Here is a 12,395-nt window from a genome sequence, read left to right on the forward strand (position 1 = left end):
TATTTTATTTTCAGAATTGTTTAGAATACTTTTAATAAATATTTGTAATGGGAATAGATTGGGTTTCTGTTGCATATGCAGCTTCAATAGCAGCTGGTGGAATATCTGGATACTTGAAAGCTGGTAAGTCAGTTTTACTTTAAATTAACTCTGATTTTTGCAAATAAGTGTGTGTAGATGGATTTTTGGATATTAGGTCTTTTGTGTCCATATATAAACATAACAGACACAAATCTCTGGCAAATTGTAGGATATTATAAGTAAAAGATATATGTTTCGCCTAAATGCCATTGTCAATTTGTCAGTCCCTCATTTAAATAAAATGATTTTTTGTCTTTTACATTTTCGTAGCAGCTAATTCTTGCTGTATTTGTACCTGTGTTTTTACTGTCAGTTAATCAATTTGTATGGTAACTGCTGTAATATAATTTGGGCGTAAAGCAATATTCATTCTTCATTTTTATCCAGGAAGCACAGCCTCCCTTGGAGCTGGTCTATTATTTGGTGGATTAGCAGGAATAGGAGCTTACAGATCCTCTGTAGATTCCTCAGATTTGTGGCTTTCACTGGGTATGTTCATTAACATTTCATTTATATTTGGAAAAATGTGCTTTTAGCCAAGTTTTATTGTTTGTATTAGAATGAAACTTATTTTGTCTCTTTGGTTACTATAATAAAGATCGGGAAAGTTTACAAGAGCCAAAAGAAGGGCAGTGTAACGGTGAAACATCAGTTGTTACAACAACACTTATTAATAAAACAGAAAATGAAATATTATTTATGGATAGAAGGCGTGATTTGTTAAACTTTAAAAGCGATAGATGGTTAACATATATGGAGAAGAAGCATGCCAGTTACTCAACATACAGAGCCTTTACAGTGAATTTCTCGCTAACACATTTAAAAACTTTGAATAATAAACATGCTTTCAAAGTTATGTTTTTAACAAGGTGTCTCTCTTTCCCTTGGTGGTTTGATGGGCTTTAGGTTTTACGGCAGTAGGAAGTTTATGCCGGCTGGACTTGTAGCTCTTCTAAGGTAAGAATGTTGAATGAATGTAACTTGCTTTATTCTCGTGTGGCCGGAAAATGACAGTCGTTATAACCCGGTATTCTATTTCATTCAGCTCGTACCAGCTTACAAGTTACCATGTTTTTTTTTACTTTGTGAGTGTTTGTAAATCAACATGAAATTAGTTTTGTTGTATCTCAAGTCATTTTGTGTTTGAGTTTTGTAACTAATTTATCTTTGTTTTTCAGTGTTGGAATGGTCGCACGGTGTGCTTATAACCTGAGAAACGCTCCTGTTAAAAACGAATAACCAATTCTTGCAGTTTTTTGAACTTCTAATTTTCCCTTTTTTTATTCCCCCCTTTGAATCATGTTCTCATCTCGGCAAAGACTTAAAAATCGGACGACGCCAAAAGACTTGAACCGTTTCGATTACTTGCAAGCGTTAGTTACTGAATTCCAAGACACAGAGGACGCTGACGCACGCCTACAAGTTCTTGCAAATCTTTCAAACTTTGCTTACGATCCTATTAACTTTGAATACCTTAGAAAACTTCAGGTACCTGAGCTCTTTTTGGACTGTATAGACGATGATGAAGATCTGGCAGGTCGTACGGTACAGTTCGGTATTGCGGGCATATGTAACCTTGTATCTGACCCTAAGAACAGGGACATTGTACTGGCCCACGATACTGGAGTACAGTGTATCTTCCGCTGTCTGTCTAGTCCTGAGATTGAGACCAAATTAGCTGCCATTACAACGCTTATTCAGTTAGTTATTCCGGCCTCGCGTGACCGCATTGTGACATCGCATGTTCTTGATTGTATGCGTAACTTTGCGCATTCGAGTGATTCTCGTCTGAGGAATTTAGCTCAGGTTTTCATAGAAGATTATGGATAAATTATACAACTCAACAAATGTTTCATTTTAAAACATGATGGTCATTGGAAATTATGGCTAATTCATACAACTTAATAAATTTTCCCAAACGTAGTTTGCACAATTGTAAATGTATTTTAGCCTCGCATGATTAACGAAGTTATAACACGGATGTTTCGATGCATAATTTTTGTGCGCGCTTGCAAGTTATCACATATGTAACTTAGTGGGTGATTTCTTTTTCTACACACCGGAATATTGATCACGCAAAGAAATATGCAACACGGTTTGAAAACACTGAAGTTATATTATTATCTTTACAGTGACAGTATTTAGACAGCAGGGCGTTTATTTAAAAACAGTAGAGTACCACAAATATGCTCTGTACGACGTTTTGCTATCTCTGAGTAAATATCGGGAAAATGAGAACTTTGCAACTGATACTATACATTATAACCTGTTTTCAATTCCTAAGATTTCAAAATGTGCTACAAGGTTTGAAAACACTGAAATTATATCGAAACCGGCATCGTAGACTGTATAGCAAGTTGGGGGAAAATGGGACACTATTTTATTTTTCTGTCCCATTGGTTAGTAAAGAAAGAATTATAAACCATATCCTAACGTCTCCCATAAACTGTTGTTAATTGTTTAAAACGTGATCAGGATATTCGGATATTATGTGCTATAAAGTTGTCCCATCTCACCCCACAGAGCTATGTATTAATTTGGGATTTTTAAACTCAATAACGAGTTAATATTTTGGCAACTTGGGCAAAGTAGTGAAGTAGTTTCGCCAATGCACCCAAGGGTATCCGTTGTTGCATTCCTTTGTTGCCAACGATTGTGTGTTCTTTGTGCGCGGTGTCCAATACATTATATAGAAATTACACATTTCGTCTGTATGTTTACTCCCTGTCATTGTGACGCGGTTCCGAAAGTTGTGCATCACGCACCTTGAAGCCTGGAAAATAGGTGGTCGGTCGAATTATTTGTATGCTCTACATTGGCAAAACTATGCAATATCGTGCGTAGTATAAAATGTAGTACTGTGGGGTCAGATGAGATTTCTTAAACCGCATATTTCCTGATCGTGTTTTTAACAAATAACAACGCTATTTTACAGTTGCGAGTGCTTTAGGTATCTAAATCTGTGAATATTCTTTGTTTACTACTAGTTGGAACGGAAAAAGTCCCATCTTACCCCAACCTAATATGTATGATAAAACATGTCCCATCTTACCCCAACCTAATAATTTTTTATTTAAATAAATGCGTGTTTGGTACACTGCGTATTAAACAAACAGTTCCAATATGTAGTCTACTTACCAGCCAATCCCCCTTCTTTATCACCAAGTGTGTATTCTTTACTTTATAAAATGCTTCAGGTAATTGTGGGTTCTTGTGTCCTATCAGACTCCATTTTTCATTCCTAACTCGATATCCCATAACTTCAACTCCTAACTTGTGCGCATGTGTTCGGAAGGCGAATGGATGCATTTCAATGTCATCTTTGTATCTGTAAATATTTTAACAATGCATTGCCTAAAAATTTCGCTTATAAAAATAGCGTGCTGATGATGTATGGTTAAACTATTCTGTAAATATTCTTTGTTTACTACAAAATAAGACGATAAAAGAGAGTGAAAACATATACGATAAAAGACACCGTGTTATATCGTGAGCGAAAAGAAATTTTTGGTGTGAAAATATAACCGTTCATTTTGCTTGTAAACTAATATTCGTAATTTATTAAAAATGGTCTGTGCATTAAATTGCCTGTTGTTGTTTCATAGTAACTGTTTGTTATGGAATATACACTAAAACTTACTTGCAAACGATATCCCAGTTTCTAGTTTTGTTTGGTTTTATAGTTTCATAAGATGATGCTGAAATGTAAATTCCTGCTATTTTTGGTTGAGGAACAGGTGTTGAATGCGCTGTAACCCATACGTTCTCCATACCGCCAGCTGTATAGTTAAAAACGTTGGTTAAAACTAATATACGTAATTAAATCTGTATTGTTTCAATGATATTAGGCAAAAAATACTTTAGCGGTCTGTACTATAGGATACTTAAACCTACTTCTTAAGTTTGCATATTTTTGTTCTTTTAATACTGTCTCCACTATCGTTTGCGAAGAAATAATAATAAAATGTGCTATGTTAATGTAAAAACCGTTAGAAATTAAGATATTTGGCAAACTTTGACCTATACACCCCAGGTCTCTGATGGCGTGCCATGCCGCTAGACCCCACTCATATAAATAAAGAACAGATATTAAGTTGAAATTAACCCACCGTTAGCTTTTGCCATCGATTTGACATGAACTTGAAGCACTAAGTATCTCAGCTTTGTGCTCGGACCAACGGGAAAACCAACCCCTTTAGGGAGTTTGAAAGCTGGAGCATCCTTGGCCCAAGCCCATACGAGTGTTGCGGCACTGTTGCAGGTGCTACCATGGGGTAGGCTACCGGAGGTGCTGGAAGAAGCCGCCATACCGTCGCAGTACCTATGGTTAAATAAACGAATGTAGCTTATTTACCCTCGCGCGGCGGCATCGGAATTTTCTGTTTCATATACTTAGTGCCCGCTTACGAGTTATCCCGTATGTATGTAACTTTATTAGAGATTATTTTGGAGTGAATTTTCTTTTTGGTATAGTAAGGTGGGGGAAGATGGGACATCTTTAACACATAATATCCAAGTATTCTGATCGTGTTTTAAACAATTAACAACGGACCACGAAAGTCTTGAGGATATAGTTTTATAATTCATTGAATGTTCTTTGTTTACTACCAAATGGGGCAATAAAATAGAACGAAAATGTGTCCCATCTTCTCCCACCCTACTATATGTTGTATGACTGATAACTTAAACAACTCATAAGAGTATAATACAAAGTATAGACTACACATATATAGGATAATCAAGCACATTATATTACTGTGGGGTATAGGATGAGACATTTTTAGCACGTAAAATCAAAATAACCTGATCGTGTCCCATCTCTCCCCCCACTGTGTACAATAAAAGGAAAGTCTAAGTAATAGTTCACGTATTTTTTTAACAAATGACATTACTTGTATTTAATAGAATTACCAAGTTTGTACATTTTCCTCGCCTGGTATTTCGCAAGCATACAGCAGCATATGATGGGCGACGCTTTGGGTTGCGTGCGGTGTGTATCCAGCTGTAGTTTTATATAATTAACAGAAATAACTTGTACGTTTTATATAAGTTGTATCTATATACTTTAAAGTCTTCGATTTTTTGAAAATGTTTTACAATGTTTGGAAAGATATGGTTTTATATTTATTTGAATGTTCTTCGTTTATTACTACCAAATGGGCCGAAAAATAGAATTAAAATGTGTATCATTTTTCACACTCTATGCTGTATATATTAAACATTACTTACTAATGTAAAGTGTCGAGTAATTGCCCGTCGGAATCAACTTTTTCGTGCAGAAATAGGTATCGTCCTTAAAATGTCAATAATGTCAAATTTGTACTAAAATGACAGTAATAGTTATACCTTTGGTACAGTTACATGAGGCATTTTAACGGTAATATCCATTCTTTCATTTGACTGGCTTGAACTTGTCGATCTGAAAAAACGGTGATTACTCTTTGTTTAGTATTGCGTCAATGTTTATCACTATGATCGTTAGGCTAACACTAGTAGAGTATTATACATATATAGAAGGTTATAGGATAAGATGCATATTGGCAACAGTGTCCCATTTTACCCCAAAACACCATGCTAGATAGGATGGGCTTACTACCTGCCGCCATTATCTTCGAATTCTGTCGTTTTGGCTTCAGCATTTAGTGCAGTATCTTCAATACCCGCTGTTAGGAAGCCATCGGAAGCGGAAATACCGTCTCTCCCCAAATTATCGCTGTATGCAAGGGCTGATAGCAGAGAAGCTTGCAACTCTTCAAACATTCCATAGCAGTTATGACAGCAGAAAACCAGCAAAATACAAATTGCTTTTAAAGCTGTCATGGTGGTGCTTAAACACGTCTACGAGACAAAATGCAAAACAACGTAACTGATATACTTTACTATAGAAACACTGGCACCAGTCAATGCCAACGATTGATATATGATAGAAATACGCCCGCAGAACTCCACAATTTCTAGTACTGCTAATTAAAACTACGATCTAGAAACTGTGCCAAAGATTTGGTGTTCTAACTAAAAGCACTTACTGAATTGTAGTTTCGTAATCAATATACGTTTAGCAACAGAACTACAGTCCCTCATAAAAGAAACAAACAAAAACCTATGTGTTTCGCCTAAGCACTACAACTTCTATACCACTAGCTTCTAACGGCGTAACACAGTAAAGACTATCTCTAATCATATGCTTATACCATTATACATAGTTTCACAATTCAAGCGCTTCGCCCACAGTTCACAAAACACAATAAACCGCGTCTGTTAACCAGGAAATTATACTTCATGCTTATAAACGCGTTTCCACTAATGCAGATTTGTTTTCATAAACCCGGAACAGTCTTGCCATTAAATTTGTGTATAGTAGGGTGGGGAAGATAAGACACTATTAGCACAGAATATTCAAATATCCTGATCGTGTTTTAAACAATTAACAATGGTCTATGTAAGTCGTGAGAATACAGTTTTATAATTCTTTGAATCTTCTTTCTTTACTACCAAATGTGACGAGAAAATAGAATGATTAAGTGTCTTATCTTCCCTCACCTTACTATATACATGCCTTTGCAACCCTGATTATTGCCTTAGCACCAGGTAACATGCGATCAATGCGAGCTTGTGAAGGTGCAAATGGATTCTATGATTAATTTGCCTTTGCTCCTGTTTATACATAATACATTGTAACTTCTTCTTTACCCATGGGAGTAACCTGACAACCATTGACTGCAGTAAGAGGGTTTTAATTAAACTTGTTAATAACATGAGTACATGAGGTTTAATTGCAAATTTCGTTGGATCCATAATTCTAAATGGAAACGACGCCCATGTTACGTTGAAATCTCTAATTGAAGCGACGCTGAAAAAAAGCGACGAATTAAAGCGACGAAATCCTAGCTGTTATATAGTACATAAAGTACACGCTATATAGTACATACATAGTCCATATATTAGAGTACACGAAATCTTCGCATTTTAACTAAATATCTTTAACCCCTGCTTTACCTCTGCTGCATTTAAAATATATAAATAATGCTCCCTCTATACCTATGTTCTTAAGTGATTTATTAAATCATCGCGCATATCCTAAGCTTTCTATACAGCTTAAATCAAACAGAAATTTTGCTTAATCGTTTAGTTAATTGGTAATGTAGCAACACAAATCTGCAGACTGACGCCAAAACTAAAATTACAAATTAATCGCCAAAGTAAAATAATATAAACCGAGTGATTAAGATTGCAAGCTTTTTATTAAATAAACAGCAGAAATAAACAGAAAAAGCGTAGAACTGTGAAAAGATTTAAATAAGAAGAGAAAAAGTTTAATAAAATAGTCTCGCCTGGCAAGAAGGAAAACTAAAAGTATGTTGCTTGTTGGCATGAAACAAAAACAACAAAAAACGTAAAATTTTTTAGGAGAATGTATATAAATAGGAACAATAATAGACAGCAGGGCATAATACCACGTATATGTTACACCGTGTACAGAAAAACGCACGATAAACTGAAAGTTATCGTATTTAACATTGCACCTTGTATGTTAACGCTGTTAATGCGGTATGCTGCAACCATACGATTAACTCAGTGGGGTATACCACAATACTTTATGAAATCTTTGGTTCCAATAAAGCGGAAATTAGGTGTACATTAGGTTGTGGGTTTATTGTATAGTACAGTGGGGTAAGATCTAAATCCCGTATTTTCTGATCGTGTTTTGAACAATTAACAGCACCCTTTTACAGCCTCGAGGCTACGATCCTTATTATTCTGTAATAATTCTTTGTATAATTTCAAATGGACGAGAAGATATAATAAAAATGTCCTATCTTACCCCCACCCTACCATATCAAGTTCACGCCTATTTTTGTTTTTACTTATGAGCGTCGAATGCTTCATTGTCATACACTACAGTATGTGGTAAGTTTGAATTCATATCGTTTCTGTGAATTCCACCGTTTAGGTTCGGTCTATCTTGTCCCCCACGTTCGGTGTATGACGTAGCTCGACCAAGCGCGGCTATGATGTCATTTCCGGTCTGCTTGATCTTCCCCTGTGACATCACAATATTTGTCAAAAGCTAGTATATTGCTGTATTAATAGGCTTTATTTAATGTTTTAGGGCTAGGCAACAATAATCGCTTTGTGATAATATAGTGATAAAAATATAAACATTAAAAAAATAATCACCCACATAGTTACGTGGTAACTTATAAGCTGGAACGAGGTGCATGAAACAGAACACTCGTGTTAAAATGACTATCGTTGCTCTGCCACGCGAGGTTAAACAAGTTACACCCATTCATTTATTCAATAACCCTCCATAAATTCCATCAGGTCTCATGCTATGCCTCGTCATAGACCTTGTTCATATATATTGGAATATTTACAGTGTTTCCGCTTACCTTTCTTTCCCAGTACTTGTGTCGTATAGCATCCCAATCCACTACGTCAGTTAAGCTTTTCTTATCATTAGTGAGGGTATGTGTATGTTGTGTATCCAAATACACGTTATCCTGTGTTCAACAAAACATGCGTAAATATAAGCCTATAAACAGTCTCCGCACACTTTTGAAGGCGATGGCATAACTGTTTTTTTCGTGATATAGGTTAAAAATTCCGTTATATTCTATTATTCAACTATTTATAATAGGTCAGAGTTAGGTTTTTCCATGTTTTCATTCTCATTAAACAGAATTATATAACCGTGTAACCGTAGCCTAAGACCCGACAAACAAATAGAAAACTCGGCATTATGTAAATACCACTTACTTTAGTATTGACTGGAGCATCATCCACTTCTGATGGTGCCAGACCTACGTCACAGGCACGACCTGTGAAGTATGAAGTATTTGAATATTTTTTTTGATGTTTCGATATTTTATTTGTTTGAATTAAAAGTACCTGTTACGCTACCAAATCCCATATTTTCGATATAAAATTTCCTAAAAATAACCCCAAAAATGAATATAAATAACACGCAAGTATGGTTATACAAGAAATATAATAGTAAAGATTTTTTCAGTACTAGCAGTAAACTGAGTTCAAAAAAAAAACATTTTGTAATTTACGAACAAACCATAAAAAATGAGTCTTATTTATCTTTTCGAAAACGATAGCAGAGTTCAAGTTATTTTAAAAAACGAGAAGAAGGGAATCAAAAACAAAATAACAGTTGTTAAAAACAGAATAAATGAACAGACTGAGGCAAATTAGCAATACAACATCATCACCCTACCTTTATGTTTAATAAATAGCTTGCTGTAAGTATATGCTGTAATCAACAAGTTAGTTGGGGATGGCGATAAACTTGTTTTCTTGATGTATCTTATCAGTTCAGCTCGCCCAAATTTCCACTCTGTGTCTGATTGTGCCTGAGGAAAAATGTCATGTAATATATAGTAGGGTGGGGTAAGATGGGTTATGTTTCATATTTTTAGCGGCCCATATGGTGATAAACAAAGAATATAGACAAAATTATATAACCGTAGCTTCGCAACTTAAAAAAAACGTTATTAATTGACCAGGAAATATGGGAATTAGGTGTATCCCATCTTACCCCACACTACAGTATTATATTGCACTTATATAACCTATTTAACGCATAGAACTATGGTTATATAATATACCTGTATACGTTGATATGTATCCGACATCATAGCTATTAGCAAATTGATGAGAACAATCAGTGTAATGACGTGATAAAGGCCGAATACAATTTGAACAATGTATATTGAGAACACTGGACTTTGGTTGATTGGGGGTAAGTTATCCGGTTCAATTAATCCAAACAAAGCAAAAAATAGAATTTGGAAAGTGTCCAGAGCGTTGAGAACTCGGGCTCCTCCTGCGCCGTTACCGCCGCCTGTTAAAAACAGAATGTTGAATTAATGTTAACTTGATTTATCCTTGCGTGGCCGGAAAACAACAGTCGTTATAACACGGGTGTTCTATTGCAAACACCTCCTGCCAGCTTACGAGTACCACGTATATAACTTTGTGGGGTATTGTTTTTTGCATGGCAGACAATTTAGTGATCTAGACATACAAAAAATTGTTCAGCTTTTATTGAAATAGTAGGATGGAGGAAGATCGGACACCTTTAATACGTGATATCCAAATGTCCTGAACAAGTTTTAAACATTTTACAACGGCCTATAGGAGTCCAGGAAATACGGTTTTATATTTCTTTAAATGTTCTTTGTTTACTATCAAATGCGACGAGAAAATAGAATGAAAAGGTGTCCCATCTTCTCCAACCCTACTATATGTTTGTATGAAACATCTGGTATAGTATATGTATGCGGTAGTCCTTCAACTGGTAAAAAGGTTGGTCTCAAAATGTCCCTCAGGCCTCACTGATACCCATCGTTTATATTTTTTAGGAGTGAAAAGTCGGGTGTTCGTTTTTAAAATTCGAAACGCGCGAAAAGGTCGAAACTTAACTTAAAATGCGCAAAAAGTTACTCGTGTGTTGTTAATACTTACCCACAATCTCAGTTGTCGTGTTGCTTGGTATTTGGTAAACCGGTTGATAAACAGCAGCCAACCACATTGTAAACGCTATCTAAAAGTAGAAAAGTTTTATATAAAGCGGACTCTGGTATAAAGTTAGGTACGAACTATGATATAAAGATAAAAAAAAACTGAACAAGTTAGGCCAAGTCCCTTGACGTGTCATGTTATATAAAATAGTGGATGGAAATCTGCATTTAGACAAAAACTGGTTAAGTACTGTGACATTGTGAGTATTATACTTACTATAAACATGAGAACGATAACTCCGAACTTAAATAGATCGTTTAATAAACCGCCTATGATCTTTGACCAGGGTCCAAACAAATAGTGAAAACTGAAATTTGAATAGAAATTATGAATAGTTTATTAATATTTAGTAATATGGGGTAAGATGGGATACCGTTAGCACATATATCCAAAATTTCCCTACCGTGTTTTTAACAATTACTACCAAAAGGCCGATAAATAAGAATGAAAAAATGTCTCATCTCCCCCCACCCTTACTATTCTATGTTTAGAATTTAAACAAATTATTCATATCCATTTTTTTCTTTGTAAAATGTAACATTAGGAAAATAATTTCACATACCAAAAACTATATTCCTACTTTATACTCATAATGTTTAAAATTATGCACAGTTGGTATACGCATACATTTTGGTGTAAAATTATTATATTAACACATTGTGCAGGGGACTATTTAGGATCATACCTTAAAAACTCTAAAAATTGCACAAAAGCAAAAGTCATGGCTGCCGAGAGACAAATATTTCGAACATAGATAACTTCTTGTCGCTGTTTCACCGACTCCGGTGGAGAATTCGGTCCAAAATAAGGATATGCGAAACCGACAAGGTGTATAACTATAGCGAGGGCACATAGCACCAATACAATTGTACGAATCTGCATGTGAAGTTGGTATTAGATTTTTAAACTGTATGGTAGTAGGTTGAGGTGAGATAGGACATTATTTGTTATGGTCCAATTCAATACGGTATTAAATAAGATTATTTACAGAATTATATAATCTAGTGAAGAATCCTCTGGTATACGTTACAAGTTAAGCTGGTGGAAAGTGTTAGAAGTTGGTAGTTCCAGGGGTAATGATTGGTTATTACGTTTAGTGGTTAGCAGATAACGTTGGGGGGGGGGGGGGGTCACTAGCACCCACATAGCATATCAATACAGTGGTATATATAAATTTACCCAACTTTAAACCTACTTTTGCTACCAGGCATAATGTAAATATTCCTTTAGCGGCTTATTCAGTATAAAAACGTAGTATTTCCGACGTTTCGTCTGCCATTTACCAAGGCATCATTGGGGAATGTAACGTAATAATACACGCAAGCAAAAACTTGCCACTTACTCTAGAAATCCCAGTGCTCCGACCAGGGCTGGTTATCTCGTTGACCAGAACACCAGTAACCCACACCAACAATAACCATTCATTCCATTGCGGAATCAAATCGTCTTGTTCATATATAGGGGTGATTGGGATGGCGACAGTAATAACAAAAAGTGTGACCTGTTGTGTATAAAATAGTTCTTTTAAGTTACTACGTATGAAATAAAATATTGGAGCAACTTTGGCGCAAAGTTCAGGTTTCTGATGTGCCCTGACGTATAGGACCTCATACTCTGGAGAATACTTTATAGATACAAAAAAGAACGTATTGTTCGAAAAAAATAAACCGGATATTTACTTTTATAACTAACTACATATGGAATGAGGTAACATGCCAACTCCGGCCTAAATCTTAGGTCCTCTTGTGTGCCCTATACCGTAGGGCCTTACTCAATATAAA

General features: G+C 35.5%; 4 protein-coding genes across 4 annotated transcripts; 2 read left to right on the forward strand and 2 right to left on the reverse strand.

The window, feature by feature from the left end:
• Position 1: 1 nt before the first annotated feature.
• On the forward strand, positions 2-2,190 carry LOC100186083 (armadillo repeat-containing protein 7-like). Its single transcript, XM_004226176.4, has 4 exons — positions 2-123; positions 469-570; positions 951-1,038; positions 1,260-2,190. The coding sequence occupies exon 4, from the start codon at positions 1,381-1,383 to the stop codon at positions 1,909-1,911; it is 531 nt and encodes a 176-aa protein (XP_004226224.3). The 5' UTR covers positions 2-123; positions 469-570; positions 951-1,038; positions 1,260-1,380; the 3' UTR covers positions 1,912-2,190.
• Positions 48-1,320, forward strand: LOC108949279 (transmembrane protein 14C-like). Its single transcript, XM_018812388.1, has 4 exons — positions 48-123; positions 469-570; positions 951-1,038; positions 1,260-1,320. Exons 1-4 carry the CDS (start codon positions 48-50, stop codon positions 1,318-1,320), a joined length of 327 nt encoding a protein of 108 aa, XP_018667933.1.
• On the reverse strand, positions 2,003-6,013 carry LOC100186964 (probable peptidylglycine alpha-hydroxylating monooxygenase 1). The gene is made up of 8 exons (XM_002123760.5): positions 5,678-6,013; positions 5,428-5,500; positions 5,311-5,374; positions 4,993-5,083; positions 4,191-4,402; positions 3,722-3,860; positions 3,220-3,409; positions 2,003-2,854 (listed from the first exon to the last, which is right to left on the reverse strand). Exons 1-8 carry the CDS (start codon positions 5,899-5,901, stop codon positions 2,645-2,647), a joined length of 1,203 nt encoding a protein of 400 aa, XP_002123796.3. The 5' UTR covers positions 5,902-6,013; the 3' UTR covers positions 2,003-2,644.
• Positions 6,014-7,321: 1,308 nt separating this feature from the next.
• Positions 7,322-12,251, reverse strand: LOC113474346 (short transient receptor potential channel 6-like). The gene is made up of 9 exons (XM_026834973.1): positions 11,957-12,251; positions 11,300-11,490; positions 10,831-10,921; positions 10,558-10,636; positions 9,699-9,934; positions 9,308-9,443; positions 8,842-8,903; positions 8,475-8,585; positions 7,322-8,122 (listed from the first exon to the last, which is right to left on the reverse strand). The coding sequence occupies exons 2-9, from the start codon at positions 11,335-11,337 to the stop codon at positions 7,943-7,945; spliced, it is 933 nt and encodes a 310-aa protein (XP_026690774.1). The 5' UTR covers positions 11,338-11,490; positions 11,957-12,251; the 3' UTR covers positions 7,322-7,942.
• Positions 12,252-12,395: the final 144 nt, after the last annotated feature.

Source organism: Ciona intestinalis, chromosome 7 (assembly GCF_000224145.3).
Source record: "Ciona intestinalis chromosome 7, KH, whole genome shotgun sequence".
Taxonomy (NCBI): domain Eukaryota; kingdom Metazoa; phylum Chordata; class Ascidiacea; order Phlebobranchia; family Cionidae; genus Ciona; species Ciona intestinalis.